General features: G+C 35.6%; 1 protein-coding gene and 1 non-coding gene across 3 annotated transcripts; both read right to left on the bottom strand.

Moving 5' to 3' along the window:
• Window positions 1–222: 222 nt before the first annotated feature.
• On the bottom strand, window positions 223–15,387 carry LOC150087523 (dolichyl-diphosphooligosaccharide--protein glycosyltransferase subunit 4). 2 transcript variants are annotated; one of them, XM_090372113.1, is made up of 3 exons: window positions 15,279–15,387; window positions 10,163–10,293; window positions 223–346 (listed from the first exon to the last, which is right to left on the bottom strand). In XM_090372113.1, the coding sequence occupies exon 2, from the start codon at window positions 10,290–10,292 to the stop codon at window positions 10,179–10,181; it is 114 nt and encodes a 37-aa protein (XP_090228239.1). In that variant the 5' UTR covers window position 10,293; window positions 15,279–15,387; the 3' UTR covers window positions 223–346; window positions 10,163–10,178. The 2 variants fall into 2 exon arrangements, with proteins under 2 accessions (XP_090228239.1, XP_090228238.1); XM_090372112.1 differs by having other exon boundaries at window positions 15,283–15,380.
• Window positions 15,388–21,047: 5,660 nt separating this feature from the next.
• TRNAV-CAC (transfer RNA valine (anticodon CAC)) lies at window positions 21,048–21,120 on the bottom strand. Its single transcript has one exon. It is a non-coding gene; the product is annotated as a tRNA-Val (tRNA).
• Between the last annotated feature and the right edge of the window lie 1,655 nt (window positions 21,121–22,775).

The following is a 22,775-nucleotide window of genomic DNA, read 5'->3' as shown; positions in this document are numbered from 1 at the left end:
CATTAATTAATCAATCACAAACATCTATGCACTTTTATGTTCTCTTTTAAGCTATGGAGATATTTTTATTTACTAACCTTACCTTAAGTTTTAAGAAAGTGAAAAACCAGGTGAAAATTCAGTATATCAGATATACTGGCAATGCTAGCATGAAGTGAACAAATGTAGTTATATATATAAAAAAAAAAACAAAAAAAAAAAAAAAAAAACAACTGTTTGAAATGGAGTGAAAAAAAAGTTTATTTACAGATACTGTATATTATTTAATTCAGAAACTTTTGATGCGAATAATTTTGTGTGGTTTTATCCAAAGATACTTCAGACATCCACAACCCATGGATTATACCTGAAAAGGAAAAAAAAAGTTAAACATATTTAATTTTAAAATCAGTATAAAGATCAACAAGTTAAGATAATCCTATTTATTACTCTTTAGAAACAAGTTAAAATTTCTCCAAATGTAAATCATCTCATAATCACACAGACTAGACTCACAGAAATAGCACGTTGCAATTAATACCATACTTTTCTGAATACCCCAATATTAGTGTTCTATTTTTCTACAATAGTAAGAAAATAGAACTGGAGACATAATCACATGTCTTTATAGCAAAAATATCAGTGTTACTATCTATTTCAGTTCCATCAAAAAAAAAAAAAAAAAAAAAAAACACACAGTCCTGATACCTGAACAAACTGTATGTGTTTCTATAAAAAAAAAAAAACTAATTTCTAAAAAGAGAGAGGAGCTAAACTTTTTATGCAGTACAACATTCCAAGTCTTGTTTTAATAAATATTAGTAATTCAGAGATAAGCCACACACATCAAAAATTTTGGTTATTATCAAAAAATGTGTGCAGGGGCATTCAAGAAAATATGGTATTATATATTATATTTGGAAAATGTGTGCTTTTACAGTCTTTCCATAAAAAAAAATAACTGGTACATATACAGTACGTCCCCGACATACATAAGAGATACGTTCCAGGACTTCTTACATAAGTAGAGTTTGATGTAAATTGGAAATGACTAATAAGATATTGTTACTATATCCCTGATATGCCAAAATTAAAAAAAAAAACGTATAATATCCTCAGAAGAACAAAGAAAAATAGTTATATTTTTAATTAGTTCAATTAAAAACTTTATCTGGGGACAGCAGTGCAGTAGCAAGAGTGGCACGTAAGAAAAGAAAACATAAAAGGAAGGAAAAAAAAATGGATGTTATTGTACTGTAAAAACTGATATGTATTTCTTAACCTTGGTTATTATAGTTGATTTCATTGGTGCCAATCCCTTCACCGCTTCTTGTATTCTGTCTCTGTCCTTTATTATTGTGTTCACTGTTGAACCTGAAAAATCTAAATTCCGCACAATACTTGTTAATGTTTGACCATTTTCATACATCCTTATTATTTTAATTTTCCGATCCAAATCAAATCACTTTCCTTTTCTTGGTAGATTTTCTAGTACTGCTGTCACTTATTCTCTTAGTGGGCACCATGATAACGGTCAAAATGAAATTTTCTGTGAAGAACGTCACAGGGTTAAGGTGGTTGTTGTTGTTATTTGGTTTTTAGGAGCATTAGCAACTAAGGCCATATTGCTCCAAGGATATGCGGTGGTCATTCCCTGACCTTTCCGCATCCTTCGTATTTGATGGATCACAGGCTCGAACCCCAGTCTAATCAAGAAGCGTTTGCTATGCACTGCTGCTCCTGCCCACCTGGCTACGGAGGCACCTGGTTAAGGTGGAAACACTATTATCACCTCACGCAAGCTCACATTTTACTAAAGCGCATTTCTGGAGGTCACTACCATAAAAACTATTTGCAGTTTCTGGTTTATTGGGCTTTTCTGTTAGTGCAATTCAATATAAACAGGTAGTAAACTCATTCTTATTACATTTGTGATAATACCGATAGCTAGAATTCTGTGGTTTTTTACGTTATGGTGAAATTTGTGTCCCCTTCACTGAAATCTTCAATCATACACAAATAAATTTTCAAACTTTTCTCTTCATTCCTATTTTTTAAGCTTGTTACTCTGTACTCACTTGTGCATGTTACTGTTTTAAATTTTACAATGCTAAAAAAAAATTCAGTGGAAAAAAATTTTTTACATAAGTCCGAAGCTACATAACTCGGGGACTTACTGTACTGTAAAAATAAAATATAGTCATAATGTGACTATATTTTTTATTTATCTATTTGTGCCTATTCAATCTCAAATAGATAAATAAATTTTCCAGACATGAGAGTAAAAAATATATTCCATTGTGTTGTGTATTTATAGAAAACATATCTGCTAAACAGGCAACCTGAAATTAATGAAATTTCTGCAATATAAACAATGCAAGTGAATGTATTACTAATGTCTGTGTTTTTATTTGCAATACAGTAAAACAGAAGCTAAAAACTTGTTAGAGAAGTTAATCTCTAGCCATACCTTCAAAACAGGTCATTATCAAAGAACATGTTCTCATAGGAAACATGAAATGACTCAACAAAGCACAATCAGCTCCGTTCAAACAATTGATTAAGAGAGTCAGCAGATGTAATAAACACATCTGTCACTATCTCTTGTAAATCTCCCCTTAAGGCAAAGGTTCCCAACTTTTATGCCTTGCACCCCCTTAAAACATTTCCTACATCTCATGTATCCCCCCATCTTCCAGAACAAGGTGCAAGTACACAGATGTGACATACACTTTAGCTACGAGTATACATACTTTTATAAATAAATACATTATTAAAATAAATTTCATACCTTGATTAGTGGGATAATTTGTCCACATTTCGTTAAAAAACTGCTTTGTAAAAACACGTATACCCCAAAATAACAAGTGTGCCCTTTGGGAACCCCTGCCTTAAGGTATGAACTTTCTAAATAAAGCAAAGATCATATTTCACATGATTTTAGGAGAGTTCTGGCAATATCACTCAAAACTTGAAATGGTAGTAATGCAAGACACGGATCATTGTTTGGTCAGCTGTCAAGGCTTGATGTTATTGGTGACTCAATAACAACATATCCTTGAATCTGCCAATCAGCTTTCTCTGTTCTTCATGTGCACAATCTGAAACAAACAGGTCTATAAGAGTAGCAATGTTGAGAGATGCACTCAATAAACTTGCTTCCAGTGTAATCGGTACATGTGTGATAAAAAGGCTTAATTGTTCAAGCCACCATATTTTGTGTAAGGAGAAATCTGCCAAATCATATAACTCCAACCTAAGAACAAACAATTCCAATTGATTTCTAAGCAAGGAATGTTTATCGTGGCAATTTATAACTTTTTTCATTAATTTTATTTTCCAGGTTAATTCACAGGCTCTCCACAAATAAAATATATTCATAATAGTAATAGTGTTTAACAAAACTAAGTACAGTAAACTGTCACTATTCACGGTCACCGATTTAATATTAAATGAAACCTAAAAAAATGTGAATTTTAAAGTGCCGTGAACATTTTTCGCCATAAAAAATATGGGCATGGCTAAAATCATCTTGCCCAGTCAAAACAGTGCTCAGTGGGTGGGGAGAGAGGATGCGAAATTTTAAAAAAAAATTTCGCATCCTCTCTCCTAAATGGTAACATCCTAAATACTTGCACTAGTATTATTCATGTTCTGACTTTAAGAAGCTTATAATGCCAGAAAGATACTTACTGAAATAAAGACACATACATACTAATATGAGGGAAGGTTGAAAGGTTTCTGGCCTCTCATAGAAGGAATGCTGTGAAAACCCATTTATTTTTCAACATAGAACCCCCTTAAGTCAACATACTTTCTGGCATAATCCACTAGCTTTCGTAACCACTCAAATAAAATTTGGAAGATTCTCAAACCAGGTGTTCGCTGTATTCATTACAACATTTCAAATATCTGTCCTTTCAAGTCCTTTTTGAGATTTGGAAACAGAAAATAGTCTGATGGAGCCAAATCTAGTAAATTGGGTGGAGACCGTAATAGCTTGAACCCTCATTCACTATTGCCTTACTCACAAACTCAGCGTGCACCAGGAACTTGACTTGATGCAAGATGACTCCTCTGGCCAATTTCCTGAGCTTCAGTTTCTTGCAGAAACGTCTCAATAGTTTAGAATGATACTCAGCACTGACAGTGGTACCTCATTTCAGGAAATCAACCATGATCACTCCTGCATCGCAAAAGACTGATGCCATGACTTTCCCAGCCAACTTTTACCCCTTGAAACTTTTTAGCAGGAGGGAAAAGAGGGATGCTTCCACTATTTTAATTGTTCTTTCGTTTCAGGGTCAAAGTGGTGTACTCATGTTTCATCCATGGTAACATACCACCCCAAAAACTGAGCTTCATTAGCTTCAAAATGCAGCAAAATCTCAATATTGTGAGCTTGCTCATGGAAGATGTTGAATATTGTCTTGATGTGCTTCAATGTTATTCTACAGTCTTGCATTACCCGATTATGAATGGCGTCCACATTTGCAGGAGCCAATAAAGTAACAGGCCTCCCACTGTGGGGTTCATCTTCAATACTGTCTCATTCAAGGTTAAATTCTGCAACCCAATTTTTGACCATGGCATATGAAGGAGAAGATTGCCCTAATGTTTGCTGCATGTCTTCATGCATTTCTTTCAGCAACATTCCCTTTAAATGAAGGTACTCAACTGCACTGTGCTTGATTCTCTCAACAGTCACCATCTTCAGTAACCTTCCATACGTCAATGCCGTCTGTAAAGGAGAAGAATACAGATACACAGCTGAAACCTTTTGTGAACACACAAGAGTCACAGCACAGATTGGTAATACTGTCTTTTACAAAAGCCTTTGCGATCTGTATCACATTAAAAAATTTTCAACCCCTCCCTTGTATATACATACAAGGAGTATTTAAAATTTTTCTGACATGACATAGAAAGAATAAAGCAATCTAGAAATTAATCAAGTTTTATTCAATGTAGCCACTTCTATGGGCTACACACATCTGCTGCAACAATCCCTCATTCTTTTTAAACTGTTTATGCAGAACTCACTACCTCAGTAAATAACATTACAATTTTTCCTTAAGCGTTGCCCTTTCAAAAATTTTTTCAGTGCAGGAAACAGATGGAAATCAAAAGAGACTATAATCTGTTTTAACAGAGTGGATACAACTACTCAGATATTAAATTGTTGATTGTCTACACGAGCTCAGAGCCAGTGAATGGGAGGATTGTCGTGCAGAAGGGGAGATTTTCCACGACATTTGGCCTTTCCACTGCTCATGAAATTTCAGCAGCAAGGAAGAATACACTGCTTGACAAAATTAACAGAACACATAGAAAACATGTTATAACTCGTGCAGCTTGCGATGAAGCAGGTCAAAATTTAGTATAGTGGTGAACCAAAGAATAATGACAAAATGAGGAGACAGCAAGAAACTTGGGACAGGTATAAGGGACATTTAAGGGTTGTATAAAAATTACCAAAAAAGGTCACATTACAGAAAGTCTATACAAGATGCTAAAAAATATAGTCACAACATCAGTACAATGTATAATCCTCTCCATCAGCTAAACAAGCCTGACAGCAGTGAACTGTGCTTGATATAAGGATGTCTATAAGATTATGTGCCAACAAATCCCATTTTTACACCAGCACAGACCTTAGCTCACCAAGCGAACAAGGAATTGGCTATTAGCTTGCAATGCAACAGCCCAAGGGCATCCAGAAAATGTTCAATTGGATTTAAGTCTGGTGATTATGCTGCACATAGCAGTCATTGGATATCTTCACTTTCCAGATAATCCTCTACCACTTGAGTCTGTGTGCAGTGATGCTGCCATGCCTGAAAAGAAGATCTGAGCAACCACACACCTAAAAAGTCACACATAGGATTCGACGATCTGTTCTTGATATCTCTGCACAGCTATGGTACCCCTTTCAAAAATATGAAGAAGGGTGCATTCATTGATCATTATTCCACCCACATGAAAACAGTGCCTCCACTGAAAGTTTCCCTTTCTTTTATGTTGGAGGGATGGTAACATTCCAGATAACATCTAGAATCTGTAAGCTAAAATGGGACTCAGAGAACAGAACTATACCCCATTTGTCAGGGCTCCAGGTCATGTTCATGGAACCAGTTTTGGATGAGCTCTGCAGTGGATTGGAATTAATGGTATTCTTGTTTTCTGAGCCGTTCTCCAAGGTTTCCCCTATGTGCCAGAGTAGCATCTGAAAAGCAAACATGCCAAAACCAGCAAGTGTGAATAAATGTTGATGTGTTATATTGAATGTTGAGTGCCAGCAACAACAAACAGGTAAAGATTTAGTGGGGGGGGGGGGGTTAATAGTATACAAACCACTGACTTCCTTACATAGAATCAATCCACTTGAATTGGGCCTCCTTAATAGTCTGGTTGGAAATACTTTCACCTGTGGCAGCAGCAACCTCAAGAGACAGCTGATGACAGGACATAATAGGATTCCACCTTGCTGTTAGAACCAGTTATTAATCAGTCCAAACTAGATTTTGCACAGGTTGTTGTTGTTGTTATTTGGTTTTTAGGAGCATTAGCAACTAAGGCCATATTGCTCCGGGATATGCGGTGGTCATTCCCTGAATGACCTTTCCGCATCCTCCGTATTTGGTGGTGACGGGCTCGAACCCCGGTCTAATCAAGAAGCGTGTGCTACGCACTGCTGCTCCTTCCCACCTGGCTACGGAGGCGCCTATTTTGCACAGGCTAAGAGTAGAAAACTTGCTTCTTGCCCTAATGCTATTGGCTACAACTTTTGCCCAACTCTGCTCCCACCTCTGTCAAAACCATATGGTTATATTGTCACTTCAGCCATAAAGCTGACCTGCTAGCATCCCATTTTTTTTTCCAACTCATGTAATATTGATCTTGGTGAAACACCTCCCACGATTCCCCATTCAATGCCTCCTGTTGTCTTCCGTCAAAAGGATTTTGATGAATCTTGATGCTAAGAAAGCTCCAGGTCCTGATGGTATTTCTCCACTTGTTCTCAAAATCTGTGCTCCCAAACTTACTCCTGTTCTTTGCCACCTTTTTTTGTTTCAAAAGGTCTTTTTCCTTCTGCTTGGAAATTTGCTCATGTCCAACCAATTCCTAATAAATCCCTCCCATCCCATTACTTCTACTCTTTCTAAAGTAATGGAGAAATCAATTAACCGCAAACTTTAAAACTATCTAGAAACCTTCCATCTGATTAACTATCGCCAGTATGGATTCCATCAGTGTCGATCTACTGGTGATATTCTGGCTTATGTTACCCATTTATGGGCAAATTCAATGGAACACAAGCAGTTGCTCTTGACATCTCAATGGCTTTCAATTGTGTTTGGCATAAAGTTCTTCTAAACAAGCTTCCATCTAATGGTTTACCAACTGTTTTTTGTAATTGGTTATACAGTTTTCTCTCTGACTGCTCACTGAGGGTGATAGTAGATAGCTCTCTGTCTTCTAACTTCTCCATTAATGCTGGTGTCCCTCAAGGTTCAGTTCTTTCCCCCACTCTTTTCTTCTTGTATATTAATGACCTTCTTCCATTGACTGGAAATCCTATTCATAGTTTTGCTGATGACAGCACATTGCATTCCACCTTCCAGTTTGAGAAATCTTGCCCTGCTCAATCAGCTTCAACTTCTCAAATATCTGCTACCAATTCCTTAAATGGTGATCATCTCCAATGGGGCAAAGGCAACTTAGTTGATTTCAATCCTTCTAAAACTGCCCAGTCTTATATCTCACAAAAAAGGATTCTCCTGCTCCTATGCTTATCTTATCTTTGGTGACACTCCAATTTCTGGGCAAGATGATTAGCATTAGTAGACGCATTTGATGCAAGAAAGCAAGCTTATGCAGCATCGATCAAAAAATAAAAATAAAGTAAAATAAATAAATAAAAAATAACCACTTCCACTTCACCCCTCTGTTCGTTCGAAATACCTGTCCAGCTGAGCCTTAAACTTATTTAGGCTATCAACTTCCACGACAAGGGATGGAAGTCTGTTCCACCAACCAACCACCCGCTGGCTAAAGGCAAATCTCCTCATGTCCACCCTACACCCGTCCTTCCTCAATTTGAATTTATGCCCTCTCAGGTGATTATTCTGAGCAAGAGGAAGAATCTCATCAGCATTGAGCATGCTCAAACCATTCAAGGCTTTATACACCTCTATCAGATCACCTCGCTGGTGCCTAGTCTCCAGACACTGTAATTTGCAAAACTTAAGCCTTTCTTCGTAAGAGCACCCCTTTGTTCCATTCACTAATCTTGTTGCCCTTCTCTGTACTCGTTCCAGCATCTCTACATCCTTCTTGAAATGAGGCCTCCAGACCTGTATACAGTACTCTAGGTGTGGCCTAACCACTGCCTTACACAAGGGAATAATTACCTCCTTATCCCTGCTAGAAAAATTCCTATATATCACTGACAATACACCATGAGCTACTCTTGCAGCCCGTCTGCACTGCTCAGAGAACTTCATATCTGCCTGCACAACCACCCCTAGGTCCCTTTCATTCTCTACCACTGTCAGTGTAGTACCACAGAGTTGATACGTTTCTCTGGGGTTGCTGTTTCCCCATATGTAGTATTTTACATTTGTCAATGTTAAACTTCATTTGCCACCTCTCAGCCCATCTGCTCAACCTTTCCAGATCCTGTTGCAGTAGTATAGTGTCAGTAGTGTCCTTGACAACCTTGCCAACCTTTGTATCATCTGCAAACTTGGACATTAAGCTTTAATATACCATCATCAATATTATTTATAAATACAGAAAACAATAATCGACCCAACACTGAATCTTGAGGGACTCCACTAATAACATTAGTCCACGATGAGCAGTGTCCATTGATTACCACTCTCTGTACAAATTCACTGTAGTGAATACTACACTGCTTGACCTGGGATAATTTCACAAGGATGGCCTTTGAACAATTCATCCTCTTCCAGTCTACATTCAATCTTTTGGTATCCATAACCATAATAATCGTATTTTTTTTTTACATTCCCAATTCTTCATGGACACTATCACAGACTCATTTATAAGATATGTTCTGCTATGTACTACCCAATCCAGAGATGGTTTTAAAATAAGTTCATGAACAGCATATCAATGTTTTTTGTGGATGGCTCATCCAGACAACAGAAGTTCATCTTTGGTGACTATAATCCCCTCTGAATTCAAGATCCCAGAATTTAATGTTACTGTGTGGTGGACAATCATTGTGCAATGTCTCCATCTCCTCATGATTTTGCAGACAGTCCTTTCAAAAAAAATAAATAAATAAATAAATAAATAAAATAAAAGTATTCACAGGTATTTCATTACTCACAGTTCTGTTTTGTGAAATTATTGGTTTCAGTGACATGTCTAAAACTTATTAAAAAATAAATTAAAAATAATAATATTGATTATAGTTTTACTCTAAAATTTGGGTTACAAGTGTATAAAAATGTTTCTAATTTAACATTACCCTACTTAATTTATTTTCAGCTTATAAAATATATAGCAAGTCAAACATCCTTGATATGTGTTTTTTTTCTCTTTGGGGATCTACAAAGCTATATAAACACTTCTGTTCATTAAAAATAAAATAAAAAAAAAAAACTGCTCTGAAATTTGAATCTCACAAAAGTTATAACCTTTGACTCCAGGTTTATGTCCTACCATGACATGTAAAAAGTTTTTGTGCCCACTGAATATTCATCCTGTGCTTGAGAGGTAAACAAGCAGTGAAGCATGGAATCAAGCAGTGTTTTTACAATATGAAAGGTAAAAAAGTGTGTGCACACACGAGAGAGAGACTTTCTGCTGAACAGTTTACAATCTTGCCAGGAAAAATTTGATCTGAACAGTATATCAATTTCTTTTTCAAAAGTTTAGATGGCACTAATTTTGGCTAATGCCATTTTATACAACCAAATCATGGCTAGCTTTTGAATATAACATAAGAGAATAAGGCCTTGTAATGCAAGTGCTTGAATACTGTTTTCCAGTGTGTCCACTGAAATATTTTGTATTCATCTGCCAACTCAAGATCACTAGGCAAGAACCAACAGAAGATGCCCAAAGTGATGTACAGGTATCTTGTGTTAATAGTATGTATAAGGATAATGCATTAAGTTTTGCATAAATCATTATCCATTCATATACTTACCATGGTACATCACATCTCAATCTGTTTTCTTGGGATTATTAGCAGCAACATAGTGATAAATCACCACTAAGAGGAACAAACCAACTCCTAAGAGATTGGCAAAAATAGCTAACTGGACATCTGTGATCATCCTGCAAATAAAAAAAAAAAAAAAAAAAAGTAACAGTAAACGTTAGTGTTAGTTGTAAAAAATAATTTCTTGCAAATTGGGAGAAACAGATGTGAAATGCAAAAATTTAGAAAGTACATTAAAAAATTCAATAAAATATGGTTAAACTCTACAAACAGTTTTAACAGGATTTTTTTTTTTTTTTTTTTTTTAATGATAAGCCCAAACACAAGAGGTATTAGAACCTATAAAACTCAGTACCATGCATGGATTGAAGGTTGAGAAGATGAAAGAAGATATTGTTGACATTAGACTTGAATTTCTGTAGACTGTAATTTTCAGAAAATTATGCACAAAGGGATATTTTTCTAGAAAACAGAAGTTATTAAAGAAACAAATGAGGAAAAGTTGGTTCTATGAGTTTCAAGTTGGACAGTAAATGGATGTTAACTGCTTGTGGCAATTTTAATCACCATGACAATCTGGAAATAAAATAATTTTGCTTCCATATTCCCTTTCCTTACTAAAATAATTATTTCCTAATTGTACAGCAGATATCATTTTAAGGGAATGAAAGGTGATAAACTGTTGTAAACATTGGCATTAATGCTATTAAGAGTTTGGAGATCTGAGGATTTAAAAAGTATGGGGCAATGATGGAAAAAAATTTGAAAGTGTCTACAATTCTGCTCAGACACGATTGAAGGTTCGTGCATGTTGAGAGCCTAATCAATCAATTTGGCCATGGAGAGACTGTGAAAAGTACATGGGGTAGAATTTTTCTCAGCATGGTCTATACTTGTTAACAGAAGAGACTTTTTTTACAGATGGGATAAACTTACATAGTAGAGGTTTTTTACAGAGGGGATAAACTTACATAGTAGAGGTGAATATTTGTTGATGCTATTGAAGCAGTGATGGATGGAATGGAAAAATGCTAGCTTGGGGGATACACAGACTAATAGCTTAACCAGAGCCACAGGCAGAGGTGAAAGTGATTATTGCACTGCTTCTATTGGAACATGCAGCAGTCTGGAAAGCAAGGTGTCAGGAATTTCAATTGAATCATCATGGAACAAGTAAATACATGGGCTGCTTGGGAAACTAAAAGTAAAAACAGGTACATGGAAACTAATGCCAGGAGCATAGTAAACAAATTTGATGAAGTACTGATTAAGTTACCAAAAGCAAACGGTGTACGAATATTGAAGACATGGTGTCGTGGACATAGGGAATGCAGAATTTGAATGTGGGAAAATGTGTACAGAAAGGAAAAGAAGGAGGTGAGGGAGGTGGGATATGTTATGCCCTTAGTTAAGAAGCATATTAAACCTATGATAGTGCATCCATTCAACATGGGTGACCAGTGAAATGTTGGGTCAGTTTGGTATCACATAAGAACTGGGAAAACAAAAATGAGACCAGGAATGTGTTAAAGGCTAATGACTGTGAGGAGTACAACAAACAACTATACAGAAAAATAGAGTGGGCCAGCAAATCGAAATGTCTTATAATGAGGATTAACGTTCCAGATATTGACTGGAATTTGTGGGATGATCACTCACACATTAGCAAGACCTCTGTGCATTTATTAGACGACTGTTTTCACCAGCAGCACATTAGAGGCGACAAGAGGGAGTGATACTGTTGATCTCATTATCAGTAGCGACTGTTCGTGCATCAAGAATCTTCAGGTAAAAGACTCATTGGATGATAGTGATCATGGTGTACTGATGTGGAATTTACTTAAGAACATAACTACTGTCAAGGGTAAAGGGAAGGGCTTTTGCACAGATGAATACTGTGGTTCCACACAGTTTTTAAATTCAATGCAGTGGAACCAACTGACCAAGAGCATATTCTAAATGGGAAGCATTTGGAGAAGTAATCATAGAAGCTACTAGGCCAGGGGTGGTGAACCTTTTAAGGGTGCATGCCAAAATTAGCTGAATCTTTTAAAAAAAAAAACTACCCTCGCATGCCTAGAACACAAAATTGGCTAAATTGCATGCCAAAATAGCTAAATATTTTAAAAACTATCCTCTCATCTCAAAACACAAAATTATGCATTTTTTGTTCCGAAACAGTTGTGCACATAGGACCTACACACAACTGTTTCAGAACACAAAATGCATAATGATTTATTATCCTTAATCATAAATTTTCCACTCCAAAATTCTTAATAAATGTTTTAATTGCTATTTGCCCTTTACAGATTAGCATTAGTTGAGGCATATGATGCAAGAAAGCAATGTCATACAGCATCATGGCTGATGCTGTATAAGCATGCTTTCTTGCATCATGTCTTGTCGTAGTTTGTAGATGATACAAAGACTAGCAGAGTGGTTAATGACAGTAATTAAAGTATATTACTACAAAAATATCTAGAAAAATTAGGCAGATGGGCTGAGAAGAGGCAGTTGAAGTTTGATATTGGTATCTCGCATGGTATCTCATATGGGTTGCAGTAATCCCAGAGTAACTTACCAAGTGTGTTACCACACTTCAGGTTAATGGATAATATGGAATGAAAACGACCTGGGGATAATTGTGCAGTCAGATGTGATGTTCTCTGAGCAGTGCAGTCTGGCTGCTAGGACCACTCATGGGATTTTGTCAATGATATACTCAAATTTTGCTAGCAGGTATAAGGAGCTCGGTGATTATCCTATTGGTTAGGCTACATCTTCATACAGGTCTAGAGGCCTCATTTTAGAAAAGTAGATCTGTTGGAAGAGGTGCAGAGAAGGACAAAGAGATTGATGAAGGGAACAAAAGGGAGCTCTTACCATGAATGGTTTCAGTTCTGTAAACTACAGTGTCTAGAGACTGGGCACCTTGCAAGGTGGTCTCATTGAGGTGTTTATGTCTGAATGGATTGAAGAAGCTCCATGCTAATGGCATTCTTCCTCTTGCTCAGACTACACACATGAGCATGAGCATAAATTCAAATTAAGAAGGACAGTTGCAGGATAGATGTCTAGAAGTTTGCTTTCAGCAAGCAAGTGGTTGACAAACTTCCATCTGTTGTTTGAATAAATTCAAAGAACTAGACAAACTATTAGAGGGAACGTACAAGTGATGTGGGAAGTTCTTTTTTTAGCTGTTGCTTTATAAGCAACAGCTAAAAAAAGCTTTGCTTTGCATCATTTGCCACTGATAATATTAATAACAACCAATATTAAAACTGTTTCTGCAACAAAAATATCTGAACAAATTCATAAATAACAGAAAATCCTATTATACAAAATAAAGTTTTATCTATGAAAACATCACCAAAACTACTGTATTTTATTTTGTATTTCAAAATAAAAATCTATCAGAAAAGATCAATTGGTCAGGATAAGACATTTTGTCCTGTGATGTAAAGATGGTTAAATATCATTATGGTAAACATTCATTGCCCATCTTTATTTTATTTCTTGTGAATGTGGTCTTTTTTCTTTACTAAGTGCCAGGTTGCATCTCTTTGAGCAGAGAATCATGTGTTTGCAATGCTAGAAGTGGGTGCCACTTTAGTTCCTTTTTTATTTGCAATTTTTCATTTTAATTTGAACATCAGGTATCCAGGTAGCAGGATTGTACCTTGCTAAATATAGTCTCTTCTTCTTCCTTTCAGTGCCATCTCTGAGTTCAGAGGTTGGCGATCACTTTTTTGAACTGTTTTTCTATCTTCAGCCCGTCTGACAAGTTCTTCGAATTCCAGTCCTGCCTATCTCTTCATGTTGTCCATCCACGAGGTTTTTCATAAGCCAACTCAGTTTTTTGGAAAAAAATTGTAAGAAAGTTTATACTGGGAAAATAAAAACTTATTCTTATTTTTTTTATATCATATTATGATAAAAAAAAAAAAAAAAAAAAAAAAAAATGTCCAACCAACCCTGAAACTAAACTTTTCCAATTAAAAAAAAAATTAATGGTGGTAATCAAAAGTCAATATCATATTGAGGAATACTAAAATTCAGACTGATGCAATTCTAAGATATTTACAATTTATAAGTTTTACTGTATCAAATATAACAAGATTCCAGCTAGACTGTTCTTTTTTACAATAATTCTGACCTTATGTTGTGTGTAATTATAGAAAGGAAATGATTTCATTTTGAATGATAATAAATTTAATTTTTTAACATTTTTGTTTATCAGAAATATCATTGTGGTGCAATTGATCTCCATTTGTATATAATTGCAGCGAATTGCAAATTGCAGCGAATTGCAGTTTGCAGCGAATTGCAAATTCGCTGCAAACAAATTGCAGCGAAACATTTTTGTTTATCAGAAATATCATTGTGGTGCAATTGATCTCCATTTGTATATAATTGCAGCGAATTGCAAATTGCAGCGAATTGCAGTTTGCAGCGAATTGCAAATTCGCTGCAAACAAATTGCAGCGAAACCTTATGTAGTTTCGCTGCAATTTGTCTCTTCTTGTTGCTTAATTTTAAATGTTATAAGGTTATACACACGTAACCCTCTTAAACGGTTTTTTTTTTTTTTTTTTCAATGATCTGTATGCAGTTTTATGTTATTGTAATTCTAAAATGCAAGCCCCTTTGGCCTTACGCCATCCGGGTAATGTAAGATTGGAAGCAACCTATGAATCTTTAAATTATAATAAATAGATATTTATTAAAGATTGAAGTCATATGTAACGGCTAAAGGGTAGTCATTTAGAATAAGATTACCAAATTCTGTCTATTAATATTTCAATATACTGTATATCAGTAGGCAAATGGCTCTTGCTCAGACCCTAGCCCCGTGTCACCCAACCCCACCCAATGAATTTAATCAGCACATATGTTAATATTACAATACAGTAATATTAATTATTGTAATACTTTAAAAAACTGACATCTCCCAAAATTAATATCTTATGCTGTCTGATTAGAAATAATAAAAATAATTTGCAATAAAAAATACATCATTTAGCCGGATCTTGCTCTACACGCAAATGTACAGCATATATACATAAACTTATACTTCTTCAGCAAGAACAAACAATAGTACTTACTTCTTAACACGTTCAAAACTGGAAATTCAATGAATTTAATGAGATTTTTTAATTACGCTTTTCTATATTTTAGCAACTCTTATCTACTATCCGCCATCTATAAAATACCCGACGCTTGATGGCGTATTCGACGTGGCCGTCTGCTAAAACATCAATCAACCAATCACTTTCTCGTATTATCACTTGCACTGCCACCACGTGGTACAAACACGCATATGTAAACGACAGCCAATCACATATCTCGAAAATTATCACGTGGCATAAATTGAACTAACTGGCGGTCACAGAAAGAGGTGTGTTTCCTTTGTTTTCCAATTGACTTTTAAATTTGTGTTTTGTAAGTTTATTGCATATTTGCATGCCAAATTTTATTTACAAAATATATGCAATAAATATTTATGGCTAATATGCAAAATAGGTGTCAACATATGTAAAATTACTTTCCCTATTAGAACAATATTGGATTACAACACTATTTCAAGTAAGTAATTTATGATTAGTTTTAGAGTAAACCCTTACAATTATGCAAAAGATTGACCTGCATTTAATTTACTTTGAAGAGGGCGCTGTTTACTTTCTGTATACTGTATTATATTTTTATTTGTATTAAAATTTACATAAAAACATCTTATAAATGCTACAACAATTTCATTTAGACTAGCTTGTATAAATAAATTATTTTAGCTGTAATTATAATTAGAAAGGTAATTTGGAGAAAGTACAATATGTCCAAGCCTATTTGTCTTTCAGAAAGCCAGAGATCAACAATGACCTTTAATGACCTTATCACTGTGCCTGAAGTCACCAAAGTCGTGACCCATCTATTGTGCTTGATATTTTAAGCGTATTATTTTGTTATTTAAGTACACTATTGCGTAGCCGACCTATTTACTGGCTGGATTATTTTCACCCCTTCCGTACTATTGTGTGAATGCGGAAAGTTCTTGTTTGAATTTTTCTTTGTGATCATGAAAATCGGAGTGGGAGTGAGGGATTCTTCCTCTCCCTAGATTTTAATAGTTTTATCTATAGTTAATATCTTTTGTCTCCATTTCAAAAAAAAAAAAAAAAAAAAGCTACTCATGCCCATGACAGCTGATCTGATTTGCTTTTTATATTCATCACTTTCGAATTTCTCCATAATCACTTCACGTCTCATTTGCATAAATTTGACATATCACAATGGAATGACTTCGTCACAAAGAATTCTGAGGTTCACTGTGAAAAACTATTGTGGGCGTTCTTCTCCTGTCCCTCATAAAATCAAGAATATTCAAGTTGATTTTACTGAATCACCATTTTTGATTCAATAAATTATCTTCTTTTTAAATAAATCTGACTGTCAGCATAACTGTATCTTTTGCTGCATACTCATCATATACACGCACCGTATTTATTAATTGTGATGAGAGGGGATTAAATGGGATGTTTCTACCAAGATGGAAACTATTTGCAGATGTTGGCGGTAGATGGCGATAGTGTTTTCATATTTCGTAAGTCTGAACCGAACCGAAACTGTTCATTATTAGCATATGGTGCAAGGAAGCCGTCTGCCCGGTAGCACAGTGGTATCGTCAACGGGTGGAAAAGGCCCGGGTTCGAATCCTGTCGATGACGCGAGGAACTTTAACGGGCTTTTTTCACACCGTGGCTGAGTTAGTCGGTCTCAGGCGTAGATAGCAAACTTTTTTTCCCAAGAAAGTGGGGTTTTTTCGTCCAGCAAAACAACAAATCGACCAGAGAACAGACACAATACACATAGGTACATGTAAGAAACTACCTATAATAGTTTTGTCTTAGAGCTGTGTGCACTTTTTTTTTTTCCTTCTCTAAACGCCACGCTAGTTTTTTTTTTTTTTTTTTCTTTCTTTCTTTCTTCTCTGGAGGGGCCCCCACAGGTTTAGCAGTACAGTACTTCCTCTGTGTGTTGAGAGCGTTTGATAACAGACAAAAAAAAAAAAAAAAAAAATTATAATATTTGGGTTTCCTGTAAATGATTACATATACCCGTTTATGTATTATGTCTGTAAATTGCGTGTGTTCTCTGGTCGATTTGCCAGTTTAGCTCGACGGAAAAACCCCCAATTTCTCGGGGGGAAACCTTGCTACCCATATATTTATTTTGTCTGTAAATTGCGTGCGTTCTCTGGTCGGTTTTGCTGGACGAAAAAACCTTGCTATCTACTCATGAGACCGACTAACACAGCCACGGAGTGAAAAAAGCCCATTAAAGTTCCTCGCGTTATCGACGGGATAACGGAAAAGACCTAGGCCTTTTCCACTCGGTGTGGGAGGACGGTGGTGATACCACTGTGCTACACAAGCGGAGTTGTAAGGAACCACCGGAGCCGCTTGACCCGAAACACCAAGTACATACTATGTACCGCGTTAAACTGAAACACGAAATTCAGCGCAATCTCCAAACATTGGCAAATACGATGTGCGGTAATAAAGTTCCCGGACTCGTGCAATTAAAAGAACAAAAAGTGAAGCTGACTAAATTCCCATATATCATTGGAAAAAATCCCGTGAACTGTCCTGGCGACCTGTTTGCGCGTTTAGCAGAGTGGTTATAACCACCTCCCCACACCAGGTAGAAAAGGCCTTGGTTCGAATCACGGGAACTTTTGTGGGCTTTTTTTTCACTCCTTGGCTGAGTTAGTTGGTCTCAGGTGTGCAAAGCAAGGTTTTAAACCTGTAAATTTAGTTTTCCCTCCAGCAAAACAGGCAAATCGACCATACAACACTTGCAATTTATGTACTTAGCGCACTTCAGCTTATAATTTCGGACTTGGATGGCCATGATAAGAGTTTTTTTGTTCTGGCATACTTTCTACATTGCTCAGAGAAATTCATATCTGTGAGAGTAGAGCGGATGGTTGATTTATACAATGCCGTGTTTCTTCAGAAATGTCTTCACAACAAATGCGAAATGGGCGGTGGAGGGGAATCGTCATGCAACAAAAGCAAGCTACCTTTCTCTCGAATTGCGGCCTCACCCTGGAAATGCCCTCAACAGTCTTTGAAGCATCCGGACGTAGAATTTACCATTGATTCTCTTCCCTTCAGGTACAAGTTCCTTGAGAATCGCACCGTTTGTTGAAAAACGTGATCAGCATCAATTTCTGTAAATGAAACTTTTTTGGGTGATGATTTTGGAAGCATTGCATGCTCTAGCGTTTCGTCTCCGGGTCGTACCTGAACACTCGTCTCCAGTGACAATACAGTCAAGGAAATTATGATTGTCTGGATGAAGTCTTCGCATGATGACACTCTTCGTTGCTTCTGTTCATCTTAGGAACAGAAGCAACGAGGTACAAATTAGGATTGCCGTTGTTACTTGCTTGACCATCAGTCTACTGTGCAACCTCTGCACCACCATCTATCTGTTGGAAGAAATTTGAACTGCAGCATGCCGGTTCCGTTTATTTTCAAACTCATCGAACATGACCGCAACAGCAACAGTCTGGGAACTTTATTGCCACACCTCACATGTACTGAAGTGGAAACACTTCACTAAATATCTGAAATCAATTTAAAGTGCTATAATAATGTGTATTTCTTTAACTTATCTTTTAAGATGACGAACCACGTCCCATTCAGATAATTAAATATATCTTTCAGTATTAACTCACCACCCAGCCGTATACGTTATTAGTATTGGTGGTGGTAAATGATGCAAGCAAACAACACAGGCCGAAAAAAACCTGTCCAATCTCTAATAATTTATATCATTCTTCCTTAAATTTAAAACTACTCAATTTAACAGCACCAAGTGGTAGTTTATTATAAAATCAATTACTCTCTGACTGAAAGCAAACTCGCACATCTAGGAGAGTGAGGAAGCCATCAGCATTCAGCTTAGTCAATATATTGGAAGCGTTAAAGACTACGACACCTCTCCTCGCACGTGCCCAGTTTTCAAGTGCTGCAATTTGCAGAACTGAAGTCTTTCCTAGTAAGAGTACCCTTTTGTGTCAACTAATCTGATTGGTTCTTCTCTGCACCCATTCCAAGAGATCCACATCCTTAAAACAGCTTCCAGATCTAGCATGGTAATTGATAATATAATAATCAGCAATACAAACATACATTTGAAGATGTTGTAATAAAGCATCAATGCGAACCATCATGACTACTTATGAACACCGCGATAGCACAGTTGGTAGAATAGCCCTCACCAAGTGGAAACTGAATTCGAATCTCTTCGACGACGTCAGGAATTTTATGGACCTTTTCGCAACATGGCTGAGTTAATTGGTCTTATGCGAGGGTAGTGTGGTTTGTCATCCAGAAAATCGACCATAGAGGACCCAATTTACAAACGCGGTTTAATGCGCCTACAATAACAACAACTGTTTTCTTCCTTTCAAATAAAGAAAAAACAAAAGTGCTGAGACGAAACTATAACTCCTCTTCCTCCCAAAAAGTACTCAAACGGGCCCAGTTTATGTTCTCTAACAACCATCCCGATCTAAATTTTGGGCACCTTTACTGTAGCAGACCTAGTACTGTATTGTACTTTCACCAAGACAAGCAGGCCCATGCCATGTGTTGGATCGCTCATTTCAGGAAACGAGCACAGTAAATTAATTCTGTAGTGCACCAGTTTTTGAAATGATATTAGCAGTATTCTATAAAAAAAAAAAAAAAAAAACAATCAGGGCAATAAAAATTACACCGCCCTTGTTTTTCTTGGCATTTAAGAATAATAGCACTAACTTTCTTTTATAAACTATTGTTTAATTACGAAATAATTTCTTCACCCTACAAAAGTGGTAAAGCACCTTTTGTAGGGCGAATTTAATGTTATAATAGTAAGATTAATAATTTTTGTAGCGAGATGTATTATAATACAGTACAGCAAAAATAAAATTATGGAAGATCACATGCAAAGTGGCGCCATCTACTGCCAACAGAGATGCACGGTAGATTTTGATAGATTTTTTCTTGTGTGTTAAAAAATAAATAAAATTCTTAAAAAATAATAAAATAAAAAGAAAACTTGTTATTTAGAAATACATGAGTACTTACATATTCTGAGAAAATACATTTTCTCAGAATATGTAAGTATATATTGTAATTTAAAATAATTATTATAAAATTATAGTTAATAATTTATTTCTAAATTAAGCATGTATTTATAAAGGAAAAGTAACAGAAAAACTATGCTACAAGACTAAAAAAATGACTAGTTACGTAGTTCTAAAGCTACAGACATTAATAGATGTTTGTAGTATTTTCAGGAATAAAATAAAACCCAAATTATCTTATTTATACGTTTAAGATATTATTGTTTTAAATATGCCGTTTGTAAACAAAATCCGATAACTATCGGAATCGTTTATTCGATATTTCTTTTTTTTTTTTTTTAATTATAGTGTTATTTTATGGTCCCTTTCTGTCTACTTATAATTTTAATTAATATATGGGCATATATACGCCTCTAGGAGGGGTGCCTGGTTGACGGGGCACATTTATATTTAAATAGTTTATTGGGGGGATAAAAGTATCCCCCATAAACTATTTCTTGTCAAAACTGATATATTGACACCCCACCCACAAAAATGCGAAAAAAAAAAAAAATACAATACGTAATGATCATCCTCCTTAAAAAAAAAAATTATAAACCTAAAGGAAACAAAATTAATTCGTATAAGTAATAGATGATTGGAAATATTTTAATTTTTGAGATTAATTTGTTTCAAGAAAGAAAGTTAAAAAGAAGTGGGATAAGCAAGTTCAAAAAAAAAATTAATAAGTAATGTTCTCGCCCGGGATCGAACCGGGGACCTTGCGCGTGTGAGGCGCACGTGATAACCATTACACCACGGGAACATTCTTAGTGAAACATTTAATTTTTACCCTTACAAGTGTGTTTTCATATGGATTAAATATTTATAAATATTTTATTTATCAATATTCTAATTGTAATTAGTGCTAGATATAATCAACTCATTATTACTGCAAATCATTATATTATACTAATATCCGAATGATTAGTGGTTATTAACTATTATGGATATAATTGTTCCATTCGATTATGGTTAATAACAATATTTAAAAAAAAATTTCATAGCCCCAAAAAGAAAATATGTAATTCTAGAGATTTAACTTCGGAAAAAATATCATAAATCATTGAGAAATAGTTATATTTCAATAATATATAATCAGCATACCTGTAATTGACCTTAAAAATGTTTGCTACTAAGGGATTTTCTCTTGTATTCCCGCTTATTCAACCTTACAAGGAGCCAGCAGTAATCCCCCAATTACTTACAAGATCCCAATAAACCCCTGGGATCTTGTAAGTAATCCCCTTACAAGATCCCAGCGACCTTGGTACCGCTTTTCCATCGTGGAAATATCTTGATGAAACGCTCCCCTTGTTCATCACTCACATCTCCTAGATTTTCTGGTAAAAATTATAGATGGGAATGAAGAAAATGAATTTTCGACGACATTCGACAGCCCATCTTTTTGTAGCAGAGTAAATTAGACACCAACATTTCATAGTTTTCTTCTTTCCTATTACCCAAAAAACCATGTACTACCGCTTAAAATGATCATCAAGCAGCCTTCATTTAACTGGGTTTCAAACACATCGTCTTCCAAGAGTTTCCTAATTTGGGGTCCTACGAAAATTCCTCCCTTAAGTTTGGCATATGTTAAATTAGGAAACCACTTCTCAAGAATGCAAATTCGTTACCTTCTTTATCTAGTCCCTTCACGAAATTTTTCATCAATCCAAATTTGATGTGCAGGTGTGGAAGAAGAACCTTGTTGATTGCACTAAAGGAATACATTTTACATAACATTGTCCTGGTATAAACTTGTCCCAATGTTGCACAGCATAATGTTCTGCTGTTCCACGGTTGTCACACAAAAAACATTTTTTGAAACCTCTGTGCAAACCAACCTTAAGCTCACTGCGTATGTTCCAACCATAATCCTGGTATTTTATAGCATGTAGACATGCTTTCATGACTTTCTTTTAAGTCCAACTGAATGAAACACAGGAACTGATGGAAATCTGTTGCCTTATGAAGCAAAACTGCTTTTAAATTTAATTTTGAGGTATCTATTAATAAACGCGATTCATCTAACTTATGCACGACATCTAGTTCTTTCAAAAGTCCAATAATGTCTCTGCAAAAACACATACTGTCCTCCTTTCTTTTAGATACCAAATATACCAAATATATTTGTAATACAGATGTAGCAATCATTAATGTGGTTATATTGTTCTCGCCAAACCATAGGGACTGCAAAAGGTAACTCTTTGAGTTTGCCATGTAACCACTTCCTAAGGTTTGTCGTACAGGTAATACAACACTTGTGAGCGCCAAAGCACCAATTTTACATCCGAAATAAAAAGAATACGAAAGTTTTGCAATGTCATAGATGTTTTTCCTTTGAGTATTTGGAGTAAACTGTCCACAAACATAACAAAAATTGTCTGGATGATTGATACACTTTCTGTGTGTCTGCTT

This window comes from Mastigoproctus giganteus, chromosome 4 (assembly GCF_048544385.1).
Source record: "Mastigoproctus giganteus isolate SK-2022 chromosome 4, ASM4854438v1, whole genome shotgun sequence".
NCBI lineage: Eukaryota > Metazoa > Arthropoda > Arachnida > Uropygi > Thelyphonidae > Mastigoproctus > Mastigoproctus giganteus.
The sequence above is the reverse complement of the archived record's forward strand: the minus strand, read 5'-3'. Positions and strand labels throughout refer to the sequence as shown.

Excerpts from the sequence above, each read along its gene's own strand:
- LOC150087523 (XM_090372113.1), bottom strand. The coding sequence starts at position 10,292 with ATGATCACAGATGTCCAGTTAGCTATTTTTGCCAATCTCTTAGGAGTT.